The sequence below is a fragment of the Heptranchias perlo genome, chromosome 24 (assembly GCF_035084215.1).
Source record: "Heptranchias perlo isolate sHepPer1 chromosome 24, sHepPer1.hap1, whole genome shotgun sequence".
Taxonomy (NCBI): Eukaryota; Metazoa; Chordata; class Chondrichthyes; order Hexanchiformes; family Hexanchidae; genus Heptranchias; species Heptranchias perlo.
In genome coordinates this window covers 45,622,512-45,645,679 of record NC_090348.1, presented here as the reverse complement: position 1 = coordinate 45,645,679, position 23,168 = coordinate 45,622,512, and the positions used below count along the sequence as shown (strand labels likewise).

The window sequence follows — 23,168 nt, the reverse complement described above, 5'->3', positions numbered from 1 at the left end:
TAAGTTTCTGGTCAATGCTGACCCCCAGGATGTTGATGGTGGGGGATTCGGCGATGGTAATGACGTTGAATGTCAAGGGGAGGTGGTTTGACTCTCTCTTGTTGGAGATGGTCATTGCCTGGCGCGAATGTTATTTGCCATTTATCAGCCCAAGCCTGGATTTGTCCAGGTATTGCTGCATGCGGACACGGACTGCTTCATTATCTGAGGGGTTGCGACTGGAACTGAACACTATGCAATCATCAGCGAACATCCCCATTTCTGACCTTATGATGGAGGGAAGGTCATCGATGAAGCAGCTGAAGATGGTTGGGCCCAGGACACTGCCCTGAGGAACTCCTGCAGTAATGTCCTGGGGCTGAGATGATTGGCCTCCAACAACCACTACCATCTTCCTTTGTGCGAGGTATGACTCCAGCCACTGGAGAGTTTTCCCCGATTCCCATTGACTTCAATTTTACTCGGGCTCCTTGGTGCCACACTCGGTCAAATGCTGCCTTGATGTCATGGGCAGTCACTCTCACCTCACCTCTGGAAATCAGCTCTTTTGTCCATGTTTGGACCAGGGCAGTAATGAGGACTGGAGCTGAGTGGCCCTGGCGGAACCCAAACTGAGCATCGGTGAGCAGGTTATTGGTGAGTGAGTGCCGCTTGACAGCACTGTCGACGACACCTTCCATCACTTTGCTTGTGATTGAGAGTAGACTGATGGGGCGGTAATTGGTCGGATTGGATTTGTCCTGCTTTTTGTGGACAGGACATACCTGGGCAATTTTCCACATTGTCAGGTAGATGCCAGTGTCGTAGCTGTACTGGAACAGCCTCTTGGCTCCCGCCACCCATTCTAAAGGTGGGAATATTTTCCTAAATACTGGTTTTCAGCTCAAAGGCTGGCCTTACCGTCAACCAAATGGCAAAAGTATGAAAACTGTATGATGCAACCTGTTCAACCTTTGGCATGCGAGAACCTGCCAAATCGGTACGGATGGCCACTGGACAAGTTAATGTCAAGAGTGAGAGAAAGCAAATGCAAAAGTATTTGATATCAACTTTTATTACACGTGTGAGGCGGACTATAACAAATCTTTTGTCGGATGCATTTTTCCTGTTCAGAAACTGTCCTTCCAGTTATAATTTTTGATCAGGCTTTTGCAGCCACATAAATCATTGGGAAATGTTGATGTACCAAACTTACATTCAATTTTGTTACATCAACTGTCACAATGTAGTCACGGGTCCTGGGCACCAGGCGGCTCAGTGGAACAAGATTCTGGAGTGTCGCTCCCAACTCCGTTACCACCTTGCATATGAAAAAAAATCAACTGCCCTTGGGCAATGCTACGGGCTATTTACTAGTTTTTTAAAAACTTGCTCGTAAAAGTGTTGCCCCTCTGCCCATTGGGCGCAGAATGGATACAAATATAAATAAATACCACACAAAATATTTTAATGGAAGGAATTTGAAGTGGACAAGGAGACCCGTCACAGCTGCGAGGAGATGCACCAACATGATTGTTGAGGTAAAATTATTGGATAAGACAGTGATGGTATTTAACACGCTGAATGCAAATAACTAGGAGTGGGGGAAAGAGAGGCTTTTGCAAAAGTGTTAAGAAATTTAAGGTGATGCATTTTGGATTACAGGGTTCATAGAATCATAGAATCATACAACACAGAAAGAGGCCGTTTGACCCATCGCGCTTGTGCCGGCTCTTTGAAAGAGCTATCCAATTTGTCTCATTCCCCTGCCCTTTCCTCGTAGCTCTGTACATTTTTCCCCTCATTGAGAAAGTCACACTAGCCTGCCTCAAGGTGATAAACATTCGATAATGCATTGGCTGTTATAAAGGCACAAACATCATGATGTAATATCAAAGCACAGAAGCAAGGCTGTCATCAGGACTTGGACCCATGATATCCTTGAAACCCATTCCAGTCTATGTGACGTAATATACAAAACAGGGATCAATGGGTGCAGTCTCATTTCACTTACAGCTATTTAAAAAAAATATTATTCAGGCCAGACAAAGATCGACCTGTTCGTGACTGAAATACAGGATTTTGAGCTGTAGTGACATTAGAATGTCATTTCATTGTCACAGTATAATAGTGTATCTATGTTTTAGGAAAATACCAGACCTCGTACACACATTATAAAAACTTAAATGTTAGCAATTTTGCTATCATATATATACAGCAACACTTCACTTTCATTTGAACGTGTTCCAGTGTTTTCTTCTTAAAAAAAAACTGATTTCACAAATGTTGCATCACCAGTACACAAAGATGGAGAGGGAGCGAATGTCTTGCGGTGAAAAGAATAATCTATATATTTGACATTAAACAGAAACACATCACCTCGACATTCTCAGCGTACATCTGCAGAAGATTCTCTTCCCCCACCGCCTAGTTACCTGCATTCAACCCTTAAATATCATTGCTGTCTTGCCCAATAACTTTACCTAAACAAACGAGTTGATGGCGCATCTTTCCTGCAACAGTGGCACCTCTTCACGAACTTGGTGTGCACAAGTTCCTTCCGTTGGAGTATTTTGTTTATATTTGGTTGCAGAATTGATGAACAAGACAAGTAACCACAGAAATCAAGCAGTGCTCCAATTCGAAACCCAAGTCTCTGACCACATTACTTTTTTTACTTGGAATCCACACTAACATTTTTATCTTAAAATTTCCACATTCTCACACAGAATATATGGCAGCACAACTATTAAACACCCCTATCCCCAACTTTACTTGCAGGTTACATAGTCTGGCCACTTCATTACATAATCTTGCCATTGTCACATCAGCTTCATATTGAATAGTCTTAACATACTGATCGAAGTATCTAGGGGACTACCATTAACATTTATGATTTAGCCCTGTAAGATACATTATAATTAAAAGATGGGTTACGAAGGATGGCAGAGACCATTGTAGCTTTTAAGGGAACGGTGGATTAAAATATAAAGCAGAGAAAGACACAAGGGTATGAGAGCGCAAGACAGTGGGATTAGTTTCGGATTTTCTTGCAAAGAGCCAGCACCGATATGATGGGCCGAATGGCCTCCGTCTGTGCTGTCAACTTCTATTGTTCTATGATGTAGAGCAGGAGTAGGAAACAAGGGATGAAGTCCTTATGCGAACCAGTTTAACAACGACTTGAAAACAAAAATTAGGCCCTTACAATGAAGAGAACTTTATTTGAACCACTTCACCCTCCGTCTTGGTTGGAATGACAGATTCAATAGGTTTACTAATTCATCCTCATCCATGTTAGACATGCTGTCTATTATGTGATGTCAGAATGTAGAAGTGCAGCAACAAGGACTCATTATTCTCAGCGATCTGAATTTCAAAATGACTAATGGAAGAGTTGGTCTGAGTATTTTTTTTAGTGTAAAAGTTCTTGGTTCTAAATTGTAAAAGATTGCTTTATGCATGTTGTAGTTGCAATATTAGCAATTTTGCTACTGTGATTATTGGCCATTCATTGCAAGTAGTCAGTGTTCAGCTATCAACAAGAACCAATAAAGTTCTAGGATGTACCTCAAGGACATCTGATTACAAGTCAAAGGAGATTAATCTACACTTGTGCAGATCACGGTCATGCCACACTTGGAGTACTGGGAAGATCTTTCCTCCTCCTTTCCCCATCTGAAAAGAACTGAATATGTAGAACAGATCGCTGAAAACATCGTGAGTCCTTATTGCCGCACGTCTACATTCTGACCCCGCTCAGTAGACAGCATGTCTAACAGGAATGTGGATGAATTGGTAAACTTATTGAATCTGTCATTCCAACTAAGAAAGAGGGTAGTTTTGGGCAGCCTAACTTCAAGAGGACATGATGATTCTGGAACTAGCTTAATGAGGACAGACTCACCGAACTGAACTTTTTTCATTTGAGGAAGGCCAGAGGACACATGATCCAATTTTTTTTAAAATGCTGAGCGCTGCAGTTAATGTAGACACAAGCATGTTATTTGGTTTGGAGAGAGTGAGAGGCACAACGGGAGTATAACATTAAAAACCCACAAGTAAGAACAGGGAAGATCTTCCCTCCTCTTCTCCCCATCTGAAAAATACTGAATATGTAGAACAGACTCCAAACAAGAAAAGGTAATACTGTGTCAATATTGGATAAATAACAATGAAGTGAAATGAAGATTACTAGAGTAAATACAGAGAGATCAAGTATCCAATGCAACACAATGGTTCCAGAGATCAGAGTTGCTGTTGCTTTCCATGATGACAGAGGAACATATACAGTAACACTGATATAGTGGCTTCACAAAATGAAACATCCTAAGACACTTTACAGGGAGATCAAGCAGGAAAGAGTCAAGTTATTGGAGGTAACCAAAAGCACGGGCAAAGAAGAAAAAGAAAAAAAGACTTGCATTTATATAGCACCTTTCACGAACTCAATACGTCCCAAAGCACTTTTTAAAGCCAATGAAGTACCTTTGAAGTGTAGTCACTGTTGTAATGTAGGGAATTGGCAAGAGCAACTGGTCAAAAGATGAACCAAACCGGCTGAACAGGTAGATAAGGAAAGAAATTCTGCAGGCATTTCTCCTCCCACATACGGAGAAAGGAACAAACACAGTATCAGGGGTAGGGGAAAAGATGAAGGTGACTGCTGTTTAACGTTCCGGCAACCAGTGTCAGAGGGGCCTGGCATCAGGTTACCAAGAAATGGAGCACTCTGCAAGGAATACAAACGGAGAAGCCACTGTATTTTGCATGGAATTTGCATCCAAATACACCTGCACTCACCACTGTTCCACCCAGTCACGGGTACAGTTACAGATTAGTCCCATCCAGAAAGACTTTCAAACAAGCTGCAGCAAATTGTTTTTCCATTAAAAAAAATACAAGATGGAACTGTAATCAAATGCAGATAGATCTGATTTATGGTTTTGCCAAATATAGAATAAGCTAATGCCCCAGTTGTGTCAGGTAACCATCAACTTCTTGCAGTCTTAGGGAATCCTGATTTCAGCCATTAATCAGACACAGGAATCACTTGAAGCTTCATATTCTAGGATTGCAAGCTAGAGGTTATAGTTTATTTTTAAATAAATTGTACACCATGGAGAAATACTGAAGAATCTCACGACAACCTGAAGACATTTTACAGCTCGGAGTCACTTGAAGAGCAGAGTCTGAAGAAACTATAATGTGGTGTGTTAATGCATTACATCTTCAGTTACACAAGAGCAAATTTGGAGTTACTGGCTCATGCACCAACCCACTGTAATAAGTGACAAGATACTGTGCGAGACTCATGGGGCTTCTGACCAAAAGGAACACTCATAAGAATCATCCAGCACAGAAAGAGGCCATTCGGCCCATCGTGCCGGCTCTTTGAAAGAGCTACCAATTAGTTCCACTTCCCTGTTCTTTCCCCATAGCCCTGCAATTTATTGCTTTTCAAGTATTTATCCAATTCCCTTTTGAAAGTTACTATAGAATGTGCTTTCACCGCCCTCACAGTACTGTAAGTGGAAGCAGGCTTGAAAGGAAACAGTACACTGTTGTATTACCGTACTGTGCCGCAGGCCTGCATTCACAATTCCTATGAAGCAGGCTCCTGAAGTTGGCCAAACCAACTGGTGCAGAGAGCAGGAAGGAAAGAGGAGGAGAAAAGGTCACTAGGTGCTTCATACAAAAGGGTTACTCAAGTTGCACTCTTGCATAGTTCCTTCACTCAGACAAAACAGTGATGGGCAGAGACCAGTTCACTGGACTTTATAGCCTCTTGGCTGAAGAGATTTGCAATTAAGGTTTTGGAGGGGGGGGGGGGGGGGTGCAGGGGAAGGTTCTGTGGGGAAAAGTTGAAAATACACACTTAAAAGTAATTTTCTTGCAATTAAACAGCCAAAAGCACCGACCTAACTAAATCACACTTGACTTGCATGAACTATACCCTTTCATGAGGTAACTATCAGTGCTGTCACATGGTAACATCTATAAATTCTGATAATTATTCAGTGATCAAATACTGCAATCTTCACACATATTCCTTTCAGTGCACCCAGAGCTGAATCAGGAAACTTCATTACACAATACATAAAGGGCAGCTGAGACTGCTGCTCAACAAAAATCAGTCAGCTTCTTCTTGTTCATTCCCATCAAGACAATTGCGTGCTGTACCTTAGCCAGAGAGCGAGCACGAGGACAAGAGTGAAGGATGGAGATGGATGGATGGATGAATGGACCTTAATTATGAAGTAAAAATTTTGATGAAAATCTCAAGGGTAATGGATGAAAGGGGTATTAACATCTTGCAAGGCACTTTACCAAATTAGGAAATCTACCAGCATGAAATTAAACAATCAGTGGCTAGATGAAAGCATTGGACGTTGAATCGAAACTATCCAATTCTTTTAAGTTTAAACTGAAAATCTAACATGGAAAGGTTTCAGGTTGCATCCAAAAAGATCTGCTGCATCACGAACTTAAAGGGGTGACCAGCATGGCAGGACTATGTTAATTTATCGGGCTTCCTTTGTCAGGAAAGCTCTCTTCCCTTTTTCAATTGTAAACAATTTTACAACACCAAGTTATAGTCCAGCAATTTTATTTTAAATTCACAAGCTTTCGGAGGCTTCCTCCTTCGTTTCCACATCATTCCCTTTTTCAGGCATTGTGCTCACAAGTCGCCCCTTCTGATCAGCTATTGCTCAATGCTCATTGGCAGTTCAGCACCATTTTCACTGAATGCTGCAGCAGCAGGCAGTTCCTTTCTGACTATTAACCTTAAGAGTGTCGTAAAACCTTGTAAGCTTTCAAAAGGCAGAAAGCAAAAGATGTGCACAACATTGCCCATGACAATGAAGTGTCCTTTTTTTTTAATGGTTTGTATTTTCCTTTATTTTATTACACTGCAGCCTACTCTTCAGGTCTCTGTGCCACTGCTGCTCCATGAATCAGGGGGAGCCACACAATCTGTTCGCAAGCTTCTAAAATTGCTCCATGATCCAGCCTCTGGGAAGCATAACACGTTCCCTTCCCCCTCCTCTAGATTTGTACCTTTGATCAACAATCTGCTCATATTGAGCATTCACTAGGCAGACTGCCCAAACTGTCAATCTTAAAAAAGGCAATACTAGAGAGAATAATGCAAACCCAAATACTCCGTGGTTCATCACAGTAGAGAATGTTTGTTTCACTTCGCACACACAAATCTGTGTGCTCCAAGTCAGCCAGCACTTAGGAATGATATTTGGGCACCCAGCAACAGAGTCCAGTACAGGATAATACAGGTCCTAAGCAGAGTGCAGCTTCTTTGACAATGTACTGTTGAATATTTCCAGATTAATTAAGAATGTGTTAGACGTAGCATGCAATTCCTGCCCCAATAGGGTGCATAACCTCAATCGCAGAATAACCTCCAATACACCAGTGTGACTTCTCCATTTCTCAAACCAATCATTCTTGGAACCTCTGAGCTGTACTGACTATAGAATTACAATTACATAGAATGCACAGCACAGAAACAGGCCATTCGGCCCAACAGATCCATGCCGGTGTTTATGTTCCACGTGAGCCTCCTCCCACCCTATCAACATAACCTTTTATTCCCATCTCCATCATGTGTTTATCTAGTTCCCCCTTAAATGCATCTATGCTATTTGTCTCAACTACTCCTTGTGGTAGCAAGTTCTACATTCTAACCACTCTCTGGGTGAAGAAGTTTCTCCAGAATTCCCTATTGGATTTATTAGTGACTATATTATACTTATGGCCCCAAAGTTTTTGTCTCCCCCATAAGTGGAAACATCTTCTCTACATCTACCCTATCAAACCCTTTCATAATCTCAAAGACCTCTATCAGCTCACCCCTCAGTCCTCTCTTTTCTAGAGAAACGAGCCCCAGCCTATTCAATCTTTCCTGATAGGTATAACCTCTCAGTTCTGGTATCATCCTAGCAAATCTTTTTTGCACCTTCTCCAGTGCCTCTATGTCCTTTTTATAGTGTGCAGACCAAAACTGTTCACAGTACTCCAAGTGTGGTCTAACCAAGGTTCTATACAAGTTTAGCATAACTTCTCTGCTTTTCGATTCTATCCCTCTGGAAATTAACCCGTGCTTGGTTTACTTTTTTTTTTAAATGGTCTTTTTAACCTGCATCGCTACTATTGGTGATTTGTGTTTCTGTACCCCTAAATCCCTCTGCTCCTCTACGTGTTTAGACTCTTATTTTCCAAGGAGTATGTGGCCTCATTGATCCTACCAAACTATACCACCTCACACTTATCTATTTAGTGCCGGTTTTATACAGTGAACAATGTCCACTAGGAACTGGGTTGAGACCGCCAAACTCATTAGCAGAAAGGGGAAATTATCATCCCAACTGATTTGAAACCAGATCTACAGCTCCCACATAAATTTAATGCAGAAACTCTACTGAAAGCCTTGAGGGTCAAGTGATAATGAAATTGCCTTAAACTGGTTGAGGGCAGATAATCCTTTAACACTTGCAATTCTTAAGAACTTGCAACTGTCTACTTTTAATGAGCACTTGCAAGGATCTATTGAGAATTACTTAAGTCAGCACAGTAATGATTCGCAGCTTCCCTGCATGTCTATTTGTATTATGAACTTTCGTTAAGGCGACTAGAGATCTCATGGAACTTTTTTTCTAATGAATGGTGGAGTTAAATCATTAAGTCTCTAAAATTAACCAACGATGTAGAAAACTTCTTTGTTACAAGTAAATGTGGAAAACACAGACCATAGAGGGCCAACTTCATAGTAACATTCAGTCTACGATTGGCGAACCTGATTGCAGATTTCTCACTCTTCAATGTGATCCTTCTCCCCATTCTAGCACCCCCCCCACCCTGAATACAGAGACATCAGGGTAGAATTTCCAAATGGCAACGTTTACATACAAACGTTTATTGTCCTACATAGCCATGCACTCTATTCTCATGTATGTGTTAACCTATTTATTTTCAATGGGTTGATGTCTGCATAAAAACAAGGAGGTATTTAGTTCAAGCATGTTAAGCCTGTGTAAGCTTCGCCAATCAGAAGTTCTACTTTAAAGAGTAAACTTCAGTGGTTCACAGGTACAAGATGGTGATTATGCTGCCAAACCTCTTCCCTCTTCTCAAGGCATCAGGCACCGCCCAGCACCTTGACCAAGTGGTGATTCTTCATGCGAATCTAAATGGACAAGTATCAGCCAATTATTTGATCTTTGGAGTGGCAGGAGTGGGTGGTGGGTCCATCAAGCCCGATCTTTTCGACAACCAACATCGATTCCCACCCACTTTCCAGGAGTTGCTGGATAGTGATTGGGAGGAAAACCCTGGATGGTTCGTTCCACACTAGCCCATGGACAGTGGGGGCAATTGCAGTATTCCTACATCCATGCAAGGAATCTTACAAGCTTTCGGAGATTATCCCCTTCGTCAGGTGAATGAGAACCTTTTCACTCATTCACCTGACGAAGGGGATAATCTCCAAAAGCTTGTGATTTTAAAATAAATTTGTTGGACTATAACCTGGTGTTGTAAGATTCCTTACATTTGTCCACCCCAGTCCATCACCGGCATCTCCACATCATGGCTACTTCCATGCAGGCAGTGACTGGTTAACTCAGGACTGACTGTAATTTACCAGCACAGTTCCTTCCAAAACCTGGTATCAGAACTTAAAACAAGAAAGCAACATCATAATCAAGATAAACATGACTTATAATATTACATTAGCATTAATAGCAAACCACAAGATTACTTATCACACGCCTGGTGTTTTCTTGTGAGGGGCAGGACTGGAACGCCAACAAAAATCAAACCAAGTGTGATGTACATGCTCATTTTTGTTTAAAATAAACCACAGGGATGTTCTTGATAGGTCTGTAATTTTTGTACTAATTGCCAACCTCTACCACAAAAAGACCAATGTGCCTGAGCTCTCAACAGTCCCATGGATTTCATTTTCTCATGTGATCAGCACTAGATAGCAAGGCAGAGTAATTTTACAGAATGTGTTCAACAAGATCTATATAAATGCTAAATGACAAGTGGCTTAGTGGTCTTGCAAAGGCTGAGCTATGTAGCTGAAATGCCTTGGCCCACATTTTCATACATTTTAAGAATCAGATCATTTTTCCATTTAAAAAAAGATAAAAAGAATTTGTGGTTTATTTGGTTTCTACAAGAAATAGTGAGTACTAATCCCTGCAAGAATCTTGCATCAGTTTAAATGTTATATGGTGACATTTTCTACTGGGAGGCAGGCATCACTGAATGAGTTTATCAATAAACTAATTTTACACTGCATGCCCAAACCTGCAGTAATGGTCTACTTGTCTGACCAGGTTGTCAGAAAACATAAGTCACCCACACTCTTGCATTTTCCAAACCTGCGCATAACAAGGGCAAAACAGGGAGGTGGGATTGGAGTGAATAGGTCCTGTGGAGGAGCTGGCAGCAGGATACACCAAAAGGCCTCTTCCTGCACTGACATTTCTAGAAAAACCACCACCTCACTGGCCAATAAGAGTGTGCATGTGCGCACGTTTTTTAAAATGGAATTCTGTATTGCTGGGGTAAATGATGGGATGAGAAGCTTTAGTTAGAACAAAGACCAGAGAAACTAGGGCTCTTTTCACAAAAACAAAGAAGGTTAAGAGGCAATCTGACAGAGGTCAAACTGAGAGGGGCTTTGATCAAGTAAATTGGGGAAAAAAAACACTATTTCCACCAATGAGTTCGTAACAAGGGCATAAATTGAAGATCAAAAGAACCACGGTAGGTTAGGAGAATTTCTCTTTTAAAAACACATAGGGTTGATAGGACATGGAACACCTGATCAACAACAGGAGCGGAAGCAGAATCCATAATAGCTTTTAAAGGGGAATATTTGAAAAATAGACATTTTAAAAGGGTATGATGAAGGGGCAGGGGATTGCGACTAAGTGTTCAGTCCTTTCACAGATCTGGCACAGACACGATCGACCAAATTCAATGGGAGAGCATTGTATTCTTGGGAAACGACAAAGCCACTGGGTAGGGATGGGGTGAGGAACAGATCGAGCGGAAGGACAATTCCAAATATTTTACTTTATTTTAAATCTAGCCACAACTGCTGGGTGAAATTGCCATGTTGCACACTCTGTTGGGAGTCACCGCAAACTTCAAATTATGAAATAAAATTACACAGCTTATTAACAGAAGAGAAAAAGATCTGCAGTTGTGACCTGAAATAACTTTCTTGGGCAGTGAGGCACAGTGACTTCCTCCCTCACCCTCCTATTAAAAGAATACAGGAATCTGCTACTAGTGGAGAAATGCGGCTTTGTTATCCGTTATTCAAACAATATCTGGAGTGGATATGGGGGGCAATCCAAAAGGTTCAAGAAAGGATCTTGAATTGAAAGCTGTGGGAATATTAAAAATACGGCATTTGAAATAGGGACCAGAGACATAATAAAAACTCAAAAACCAGCACAAGCAGCTGTGTTTCACTGGGTAGAGAAATCACAGATAAAAGGGGTGAGAGGGGTTATTAAAATAGGAGGTAGAGTCATCCTGCGACTTATCACTTCCAGCTCCTAGTGGGTGACTTCAGAGCATCACTCGTGGGGCAGGTCACAGATCCACTCCAGCTGGGAGGATGGGTATGTCAACTTCTTTGGGGTTCACAGGGAAAAAGAGAGAAAGAAATATCATTCTATTCCTCGCTGAAGAAACTGGCTATTCGTAACATCAAGTAAAACTTGGCTGGAAATTTCAAAATCACTGGCGTTAAACGCACCAAAGATTTAACGTTATTTCTTTGTATTCAGCTCTTTAAACCAGGTGAATTCGCATCACAATTTTTTTTTTAAAACTCGAAGCAGAACTCGATCACAATCTGCTGCTGTGTTAAACCTGGCTCCATAACAATTTCAAACCCCTCCCCTTGTAAATGTTTAAATCTGAGCATTTCTTTATATCAACAAAAGTCAATTTAAAGTCAGGTGTTTCTCAATTATACGCACAAAGCCCTACAAATCACATTTCTAAATTAGACTTTAATAATTCAATACTAAAAAAAGGCAAACTGCGAACTTCTCAGACTACACAGTAAGCTGGGGGCAACACAGCAGTTCAGGCTTTTAAAACACTCTTCAAAATGTTTTTCACTTAATAAAACACTACAGGGGTTCCCCAGATGTAATATTTCAGCTCTTGTGCTCGCAGACCTTACACTCTTACTGCCTTTTTGTTAGGGATTTCAGGGCTCCTTTAGAATGTTTCAGTCACAAGAGCCAGCACCCCAGACAGAACAAGCCTCTGAAAAATCTGAACCTTACTGCTGACATCCCCCTTAAAAGGACCAATATGTTGCTCTCAGTGACTAGGACCATTAGTGTTAGCATGCACTGTGTAAACATTTACTAGATAAACAAGGAAGTCATTTGAGCTCACCAACAGATTGAACACCCAATGGGCCAGAGAAGATGCCTGAGCAATGGAGAGCAGACAGCTCACATCCAAGTAATCAGATTCAAGAGAAAAACATGACTGCGCAGTAGTGCACCCATCTATCGGGAGATTTACACATGCCACATATATTTAAATGAAAATCAAAACCAATAGTGCCAAATGTTAAATATTGTATGCTGAAGCAAATATTAATAAAGGGCGACTATAATGCCGATTAAAATGAACTTATAGCAGTTTTAAAAATCTAACTAGGTTAGTGCAAATACCAGCACGGGGGTCAACCATAAACGCAAATCATATCCCTGAAAAGCGCTGAATCGAAGTAGGCTGAAAAATGCTCGAGATCTAGGACCTGCCCACTTTGGTTCTAGACCAACAGAAAATAAAACCTCAGATGCATCAGTGACGAACATGCCTCCAATGGACTGCAGTGCTGCCTTAATCAGCTTCTGTCATGATAGCACTGACACCGGCCACTAACAACACCTAATAGTCACAACAAGGCTGACAATCAAATGAGCTGGGCAGAAGAGAAAGGCTGCGCATGTGTGTTACCCTGATCCCATTCAGTATCCTCCCAAACAAAAAGTTAAGTTGCAATATCATAAGCCCACCAGGAAAACCTTAAAATAAAGCGGACATGGTTCATAAATAATGGACTCTCAAAACCATGGCTTCGTCCAAGAAACCACTATCCAAATTGCCACTACCTCATCATTCTAAGCAATCCTCTGCACAAGTGTCAAACTGGCAGACTACCAGATGGCAACAAATCACAATGAAATAATTACCACCCATGGAGGTTTAGGCATAAACACAGATTTCAAGCTAACCATGAAATCACTGTTTGGCTTTCTGTTGATATATAAATAATATACATTATGGAAAGATTATTAGCATAGACAGCTGGCCCCGCTGTGAACCCTATCCAAATCCCCTCTATCTCCTCCCCAACATTTCAGACGCCCGACTGCATTAGTGCAGACTACTACATGAGTTTACTGATTTTCTGTCCCTCATCTCCCCAAATTAACCAGGGAATTTACAATAATGTTATGAAAAAAGGAATCCACGCAACTAGAGGACATTGCTTGGTACATTGCACCCAAAATCACGGCAGGAATGCAGTTCTGAAGAAGCCTTCTGATATTTAGAACCTGAAGATTCGTCAGTGTTCCTAATACAGCCTGTGTACAACAGCTTTGTTCCTTCGTACCAACAAAATTTATTGCACTTTAAAAACACCAGAACAGCACACACTGCAAACATGAATTAGAAAGGCTTCTTTTAATTGCCATAGAGCTTTCAGCACCAAGGACAAGGCCAACATCACACAGTACATCAGGTCATAAAACCAAGCCAAATACATAGAAGCTGATATATGGCAATATGATGAATTGTAAACTAAATTAATTAGCCAAAACCAAAAATGTAGTCACCCTATACTTAGTTTCACTTCAGTCAATTTGTTAAAAACCACCTTTTCACATGCCACAATCATTCAAAACAAAAAGCATATTTTTGCAAAGAGGATTTTCTCCCTCAGGTTCCCCTCCTCCCCACCCACTTCAAATTCAAATGGTAAAAACCAGATGAATATGTCTGTGCACATATGGGGAAGAATGTGTGTTTAAATATCGTGCTCGGATGACATTAACCTAATGTGTTTCCAAACTCCAGTCATTTAAATGGTGCACCCAAGATAGCTTCCTTAACCCAACACACAGCTGAACATCCTGAATGCTGAAGCCCATTCATTAATGAGATGGTGAGCTAGGGTTGCTGAATCATGTACTATGGGAAATTTATGACTTGTCGGTTACAAAGTACAAATCTTTCCCAATCCTTCTACGCTCCAGGCAACCAAATTTGTGAAACATCTGCCCTCATTACAGTGCTCTCTGACAGCATCCATTACATCATTTTACAGTCAGTAACTGCTCCTTGAAGATGGCATCTGCACACTCCAAAATATATTTCATGTTGTAGAGGGAGAGACTTCCTCGTCAATAAAGTCAGGACCACCAGTACTAGGCAGTGAGGTAAGCAGCAAACTGGGCAAGATTTACAAGTATTGCTGAAACACTTAAACACAACTGTTAAATTAACAGAAAGGAGTCGATTGAATAGACTTAAAAATCTGGTGAAATCAACAGAATTAGGTTTGTGTTAGTAACTCAGTGTCTCACAGAATCAGAGAATGTTTGATTTACATCTGTGATTTCCACATACAGCAAGTTTTTTGACCTTGGGATCTCAACTAAGCTGAGATATACATTTTGGGGAGGGGGGGGTGGGGTTTGAAGGAGAACAACATGTTTAGGAGATCTTGCCCATTGCGGTACCAGGGTCAAGATGGGGCTTTTGTAGCAATAGAAAAGACTAAGAAAAATAAAAGTTGCATTACTCTCATGTACCTCATATACTTACAGATTAAGTCAGCTGTGACCTCTTCTGGCAGCAATGGTGTGCCGCACAGGAAAACCAAAAAAACCACAAACTAGTGTCACCTTAGATGAACTCATTACAGTGAGTACAGCCGAATCTTACATCCAGGTTTCACTGTGAAATTCAGCTTTCAAGCGTACAATGGGATTTGCCATTTCAACAAAAGCTCAAATTAATTTAATATCTTTATACGTGTGGAAATAATTTCATGTTTAGTTCTTTTTGTGTCAAATAACCAACAGATTCGGGCAAAAATGCAGACCCCAGGTGAGCCACTCCCCTACCTCACGCTGCAGCACCAGCTCCTTGGTAAACTGAGTGGCATCTTCACTGAACGGTTCTCCTTCCTGGATTCCTGCAGGCGTGTTCCGAGATCCACGAGGGCACTCGATACCTGAAACAATAAACGAGGCACTTGAGAAATACTAAAAATAAAAGCAGCAAGGGAAGCATCCCAGTTGTGGGATTATTAGTGTTTGAAAACAACATTTACGCACAAAGGGACTGGACAGTATGTTACAGCGGAGGCCAATGACATGAGCAGACAGCACAATTGCATCAAACTGACTTCTGCTATAAAAACTCAGTACAGGGAAGAGTCATTTTTAAAAATCCTATCATTTAAAACTGTACGATTGTCCACATTTCCTGTTCATCGTGTGACACTGATATTTCTGAATATTGAAATCTGCACCAATCAGAACAACAGGTAAGGAATATACAAGTCAAAAGCAAGCAAACTTGACAAAAAGTAGCTACTAAATGTGAATAGAAGTCATTAATCAAGCACGAGCAGTGAAGAAAAATAATCCTTCAATAATATTGTTCCAAGTATTTTTTTTAAATCTTTTTGGTTGCCATCTTGCTTTCTCCGTCATGCTGAGGATTTATGACTAGAAATAAAGTCTGTAAAATAAAGACATTAAAAAAAATAAATAGAACATTTGCAAGAAAATGATCAAACTCAGTCACATAATAGTATTTGCTGTGTCTGAAATGCGTGTAACAATGTTTTCTGTTAAGAGGCCTGTGCCTACGAGAAGATTGAGCCTTTGGGTTCATGTGGGTTCCCAGAACCATCACAGTCAGATGAGCAGATTCAAGCTGGAGGGCTACAGCTTCCAGCACACACTGGTGTACAACAGTAAGACTGGCCATTTGCAGATGGCCCAAACTCGCCAGTGGAAAACTAAGAAAACTCATGGAAACCATTTTTAGGGCAAGGAAAATAACCAGAAATTATTTACAGTATGTGACAAGTTAAACTGTCCAATTTTAAAGGAAATCTTCATATTTTACCATATATTCTAAACGGTTGAACACAGTTGTTTTGTTTTGTTTACGCTGGACTCAAAAACAATGATTGTTTGTATAAACATATGATCAGTGAACAGCTGCCACCTGCACATTACTGGCAGAGATTTATTTACATTAGGTGTCTGTCGGCCTGTTCAAGTGGATGTAGAAGACCCCACAGCATTCAAAGAGGAGGAGAATGTTCTTCAGGAGTGCTGGCCAACATTCCTCCTTCAACCAGCAACGAAAATAGATGAACTGATCCATTTATCTCATTTGGTGTGCCTGGGGCCTTGCTGTGTACAAATTGGCTGCCGTGTTTACCTACATTACAAGAGTGACTACATTTCAAAAGTAATTCACTGGCTGTGAAGGGCTTGGAGACATCCTGGTGACATGAAAGACATTATAAACCCAAGCTTGTTCTTTCTATGCATAACTCTGGTTGTTAACTAATTGCAATACTTACCATTGTAACTGTAACGTGGTCCAAACCCCACCCCCACACTGACCAAAACTTGATATATTGCAGTCTCCAGCCCGGTCTCACTAAATTGTAATCCGCCACCTGGCCAAAACATGGCTCCCATTCCACATACAACATTCCCCAATCCACCCAATTCATTCCCTATTTAGTCAATATTTCACCCCAGATCTTACCTACGCTGTGGAAACCTCCCACCCCACACCATTTCCACACACAGTCGCTGTCCCGCACTACCCAGTTGTCAGCAGTGGCACTCAGTTGGAAACACTCTAGCCTCTGAGTCAGAAGGTCATGGGTTCAAGTCCCACTTCAGAGACTTGAGCACAAAATCTAGGTTGGCACTTGTGTAGTACTGAGGGAGTGCTGCACTGTCGGAGGTGCCATCTTTGAGATGAGACGCTAAACAGAGGTCCAGTCTGCCCTCTCAGATGGACGTAAAAGATCCCATGGCACTATTTCGAAGCAGAGCAGGGGCGTTCTCCCCAGTATTCTGGTCAACATTTATCCCTCAACCAACATCACAAAAAAATTTATCTGGTCGTCATCACAGTTGTTTGTGGGATCTTGCTGTACGCAAATTGGCTGCCCCGTTTCCTACATCACAACAATAACTATACTTCAAAAGTATTTCACTGGCTGCAAAGCGCTTTGGGACATCCTGAAGTCGTGAAAGACGCTATAGAAATGAGAGTTATTTATTTATCAATGTACAGCGCCACAAGAGGTCAACCAGTATATTAAAAAGAAGTCCAATATCTTAAGCTTCTATCTCTAATGGGCGAAATTTAAAGAAAAAATTAGGGCACTTATGGGCCACCGCAGCATTAAACCAAAATTCAGGAAAACCCAGCTTGGACAGAAAGTCCATTCCACAAGTGCCCCGGGGGTATCGGCAACAGGGTACTGATTTTATTCAGTGTCAGCGATAGAATAAGCAAGCAGATTCCCTTTATCTTTGCAGAGAGAACATTTAGTAGCAAGGTTTGTCAGGACGTTAAAAACAAAAATACATACATCAATCCACACACAAGATGCTGTGCACATGCTCGTGGGATCAGCTGGGATAGATTCAAAATGAGAACATAAAGGGATCTAATCATAAACATAGCAGCTATACCTGGTGCAGAAAATTCATTATTCTACAGTTTTCAACAGTTCAGTAAGTTCAATGTGAAGAGCAAAGATCTGTCCACAGCTACAGGGGGGGGATTGATGGAAACATGTGTGAGGCAAACAGGGCTTGTTCTCAAAAGGAAAAATTTAAACATTAGGAATGCACCCTGCTAGAGTGAGTTCTTTAGTGCCTGGAAGCCGTAGGGAAGGAATGTTGATATTGCTTCAGACGCAAGCAATACCTGACCTAACTGTAGAAACAGGCACTAAAAGAATAAAAAGCTCCCGGTTACATAACCTGATTTTGTTTAATGGAATAAATCTGATAACTGGGGCAGCTTCCACAATAGCCCTCACCATTGTTTGTGTTTTTTTTTATTATAGAAGAGTTAAAGCAAATTAATAAAAACACACAGGAATCCTGCTAGTGATCTATTTGGCCAACAGCCCAAAAGATATAACCAACTATAACAGACTGGTCAGTGCCTCAGACAGTAGCAAGCTCTGTACTGCTGATCCCGTGATTTACAATGTGTGCTGCACTGCTGCTCAGAACTCTCCAGCGCCACTATATATAAATAAAAGTGGGAGCAAGCAAAGGGGGAGGGAAATGAGGAGAGTAGGGGGGAAAATGGAGGGAAATCATAGAATCATAGAAAGGTTACAGCACGGAAGGAGGCCAGTCCATCAAGTCCGCACTAGCTTTATGCAAGAGAAATCCAGCTAGTCCCACTCCCCCGCCCTTTCCCCGTAGCCCTGGAAATCTTTTCCTTTCAAGTACTTATCCAGTTCCCTTTTGAAGGCCATGATTCAATCTGCCTCCACCACCCCCTCGGGCAGTGCATTCCAGATCCTAACCACTCGCTGTGTAAGAAAAGTTTTTCCTCATGTCACTTTTGGTTCTTTTGCCAATCACCTTAAATCTATGTCCTCTGGTTCTTGATCCTTCTACCAATGGGAACAGTTTCTCTATCTATTCTGTCTAGACCCTTCATGATTTTGAATACCTCTATCAAATCTCCTCACAACCATCTCTGTTTCAAGAACAACCCCAGCTTCTCCAATCTATCCATGGAACTAAAGTCCCTCATCCCTGGAATCATTCCAGTAAATCTCTTCTGCACCCTTTGTAAGGCCTTCACATCTTTCCTGAAGTGCGGTGCCCAGAACTGAACACAACACTCCAGTTGTGGTCGAACCAATGTTTTATAAAGGATCATCATGACTTCCTTAATTCTATGCCTCTATTTATAAAGCCCAGGATCCTTTTTGGGAATGATTTTTTAACCACTTTCTCAACTTGCCCTGCCACCTTCAATGATTTGTGCACATGTACCCACAGATCTCTCTGTTCCTCTACCCCTTTTATAGTGTTGTGCCCTCCAATTTATATTGTCCCTCCTCGTTCTTCCTACCGAAAAGTAAAACTTCTCATTTTTCTGGGTTAAACTTCATCTGCCACATGTCCACCAGCCTGTCTATATCCCCTTCAAGTCTATCACTATCCTCCTCACTGTTTACTAGACTTCCAAGTTTTGTGTCATCTGCAAATTTTGAAATTGTGCCCTGTACACCCAAGTCCAAGTCATTAAAATATATCAAAAAAAGCAGTGGTCCAGGAAACCGCCCCTTGGGGACCACCACTGTACACCTCCCTCCAGTCTGAAAAACAACCGGTCACCACTACTCTTGTTTCCTGTCCCTTAGCCAATTCGGTATCCATGTTGCTACTGCCCCCTTTATTCCATGGGCCGCAATCTTGATAAGCCTACCGTGCGGCACTTTATCAAACACTTTTTGAAAGTCCATATACACCACATCAACTGCATTGCCCTCATCTACTCTCTCTGTTACTTCATCAAAAAACTCTATCAAGTTAGTTAAACATGATTTGCCTTTAACAAATCCGTGCTGGCTTTCCCTAAACAACCCACACTCATCCAAGTGACAGTTAATTCTAACCCGCATTATTGTTCCTATAAGTTTCTCAAACCACTGAGGTTAAACTGACTGGCCTATAGTTGCAGGGTTTATCCTCACGCCCTTTATGAGGAGAGTGGGGGGTGGGGGCGGTGAAGAGAAATGAGGGGAGTGGGTGTTACAAGTTAGAAAGCCCAGTGAAGGATAGAATACTAAAGCCTGGTCTTCAGTTGCTTCCAAGCCTTTATTCAGAGAGATCAACATTACCCATTCACACCACATCCTAGATTAGCTATCTTATACAAGAGTTTATAATTGATACGCACCAGCTGAATACAATTAACACTAATTTATATAAATCACATGGATACAATCAACTGGGCCGGGCCGGGCCGGGCCGGGGGGGTCACGTGCGTGCAACGGCAGGGAGCGCAACGAGGGGGAGGGGGGGCGCGCGCGCGCAACGGCAGGGAGCGCAACGAGGGGCATAATAATCTTGTCCTCATTTGATGTCCACTCATGAACTTTTCAGTAAGATATTGGATACCAGTCAAAAGCAGGAACCCTGACTGATTTTATCTTCCCTGGACTGCGTCCTGTTGCAACCTAGTCCCAACACAGCCTGGGAATCTGCACAGTTCAGTTATGCCTCATCTACACTAGTTTGAGCCATCGGTGGGGAGGGTCTTGGTTAAGTCAAACCCTGGGCCATTCCTTCATTTTTCCATAACTCAAATTTCATGTGAATTCAATAAAAGTACTACAGCAAAGTTTAAATGAACTGCAATATTAGAACAAATTCTGTCAGAAGTCAGCACTCAATGTAAAATATGAGCATTTACTGAAAAGCTCTTCAAAATGAGATGAAGAGCTTATTTATTCCTTACAGCTGCAACAGGATTCCAATCATTTACCTCCTTCAAGTGCCCAGAAATCACATACAAATCATTCATCCTAATACAGCTTTCTCAAAACAACTTTCAAAGATACTTCCAAGGTGAAAGGAATTAAACCTTTTAACTTCCCAGGTAACCTACATTATTTTACAAAACAGATCTCTTCTGCAAATCATATACAGAAGTAAAAATAATGGCACACAAGGAGATCAGACTGGTCAGATATTTAGGACTCAAACAGATCATTTGCAGCTCCCTCTGGCTTCAATGCCCTAGATCTGTTGAATCAGGAATTGTTATTGGATGCTGCAAGCAAGTTCCACGTCCACTGCAACAGGTGACACTATATCCAATGATTTAAGTAATGTCTCCTGAATAAATTGCCACTTCAGTGAAGAACCAAAAGGCCTCAGCACCTGTGGAATTATACACCTTTCCCTGGTACAATACAAAACTTGTTCATATTCACTTGAGAGTCCTTTCAGGATATCAAAAACTTGAATTACATGCCTCCTTTGGTCTTCAATTTTTCTGCCATTTGGGGAGGAGGACACTTACAAGTTTCCTCTTCCCTCTGCCTGGCCTGCCAAGGTAGGCAGGCAAATAGCCTGCTCCTTACTTCCCTGTAGCTGCCTGTCAAAAGGTATCGCGGATTGGACTGTCAAGAGATGATCTCGATCCTCCAACCGCATAGAGAATTGGCCTGTATACATGGCGCGGCTACGAAAATTGACCTGCATACACGGCTCGGCTCCGAAAATTGGCCTGCAAACGTGACTTGGCTCTGAGAATTGCCCCGTTTAACTGACTTTGCTAAATGCAGATCTTTTTTCTTTGGGAAAGATTGTTTCTTCATAAACAATCTGATTGTTTATAAACAAAACATTTAACATCCATGGCCAATTCTTCAAGATGCTTCATTGGTAATAGTTAATTCTGCAAAAGGATACTGATAAGATGGGACAATGGGCTAAAAAGTGGCAGGTGGAATTCAATGTCTGTGAGATGCATTTTGTAAAAATAACAGCAGTAATTCTATTCTGAATGGGAGTAGGCTTGGTGCTGTGGAAGAGCAGTGGGATTTGGGGGTGCAAGTTCACAGGACATTAAAGGCTGTAAAAAGAAAAAGAAAGCAATGGAATTCTATTCTAGGTTTTATCACAAGTTTGTATGGAATACAAAAGCCAAGGTGTAATAATGAGCCTATATAAAACCTGAAGGTATCAGGGTACTATGCACACTATTGGGCTTCACACTATCGGAAGGAATAATGAGGCTTTAGAAAGGGTTCAGTGCAGATTTACTAGGATACTGCCTGGTATGAGGAAATACAAATACAAAGACAGACTTGAAAATTGGGCCTTTTGCCACCATTAAGGCAACACAGATTATGCTGAGATATGATAGAAGTGTTTAAATTATGAAAGGATAGGGCAGGGTAGATTAAAGCAGACTATTTCCAGTAGTTGACAGGAATACATAGAAGGTTAAATGCAAGTGATGTAGAACAGAGGGCAGGAGAAACTTCTTTGCGCAGAGAGATTTGAGACTGGATTCACTTTCAGGGTTAGTGGTTGTGGCAGAAATATTACCTACATTTCAAGATTAGATTGCATAAGTGGAAGAAAAAGGCTTTGAAGGATTGCGGGAACAAGACAGGTAAATGGGATCAGGTCTATTTGTTTACATGGGGGGTAAACACCAACACGGACAAGCTGGGCCGAACGTGTTGTAACTCAGTTTTTCCCTCCCGTACTCAGTCAGGCTCACATTGGGAGTGCAACAGAACTCAAACTCAACTGGGCCATTGATATCTTTATCCCATTGCTCCTTTAGTCTCTTACCCGAGCTCATTGGTTGAAGGTCAGATACAATCCCTGTTGTAATTAAGAACATAAGAAATAGGAGGAGTAGGCCATACAGCCCCTGGAGCCTGCTCTGCCATTCAATCAGATCATAGCTGATCTTCAACTTTAAGTCCACTTTCCCGCCCAATCCCCATATCCCTTGATTCCCCATGAGTCCAAAAATCTAATCAATCTCAGTCTTGAATATACTCAACAACTAAGCACCCACAGCCCTCTGGGATAGAGAATTCCAAATATTCACCACCCTCAGTGAAGGAATTCCTCCTCATCTCAGTCCTAAATGGCCAATCCCTTATCCTGAGACTATACCCCCTAGTTCTGGACTCTCCAGCCAGCCTCTCAGTATCTATCCCATCAAGTCCTCTTAGAATCTTATATGTTTCCATGAGATCACCGCTCATCCTTCTAAACTCGAGAGTTTAGGCCCATTCGACTCAATCTTTCCTCATAGGACAACCCTCTCATCCCAGGAACCAATCTAGTGAACCTTCATTGCACTGCCTCTAAGGCAAGTATATCCTTCCTTAAGTAACGAGACCTAAACTGTACACAGTATTCTCACCAAAGCCCTGTACAATTGCAGCAAGACTTCCTTACTTTTGTACTCCAACCCCCTTGCAATAAAGGCCAACATATCATTTGCCTTCCTAATTGCTTGCTGTACCTGCATGTTAACTTTCTGTG

The 23,168-nt window shown here is 41.5% G+C and overlaps 1 protein-coding gene across 1 annotated transcript in view; it reads right to left on the bottom strand.

Moving 5' to 3' along the window:
- Positions 1–23,168, bottom strand: part of snd1 (staphylococcal nuclease and tudor domain containing 1) — an 813,248-nt gene that overhangs the window by 434,243 nt on the left and 355,837 nt on the right. The window contains exon 16 of the mRNA XM_068005235.1: positions 15,189–15,298. Coding sequence (XP_067861336.1) covers positions 15,189–15,298 — 110 coding nt within the window. The remainder of the gene's footprint in view (positions 1–15,188; positions 15,299–23,168) is intronic.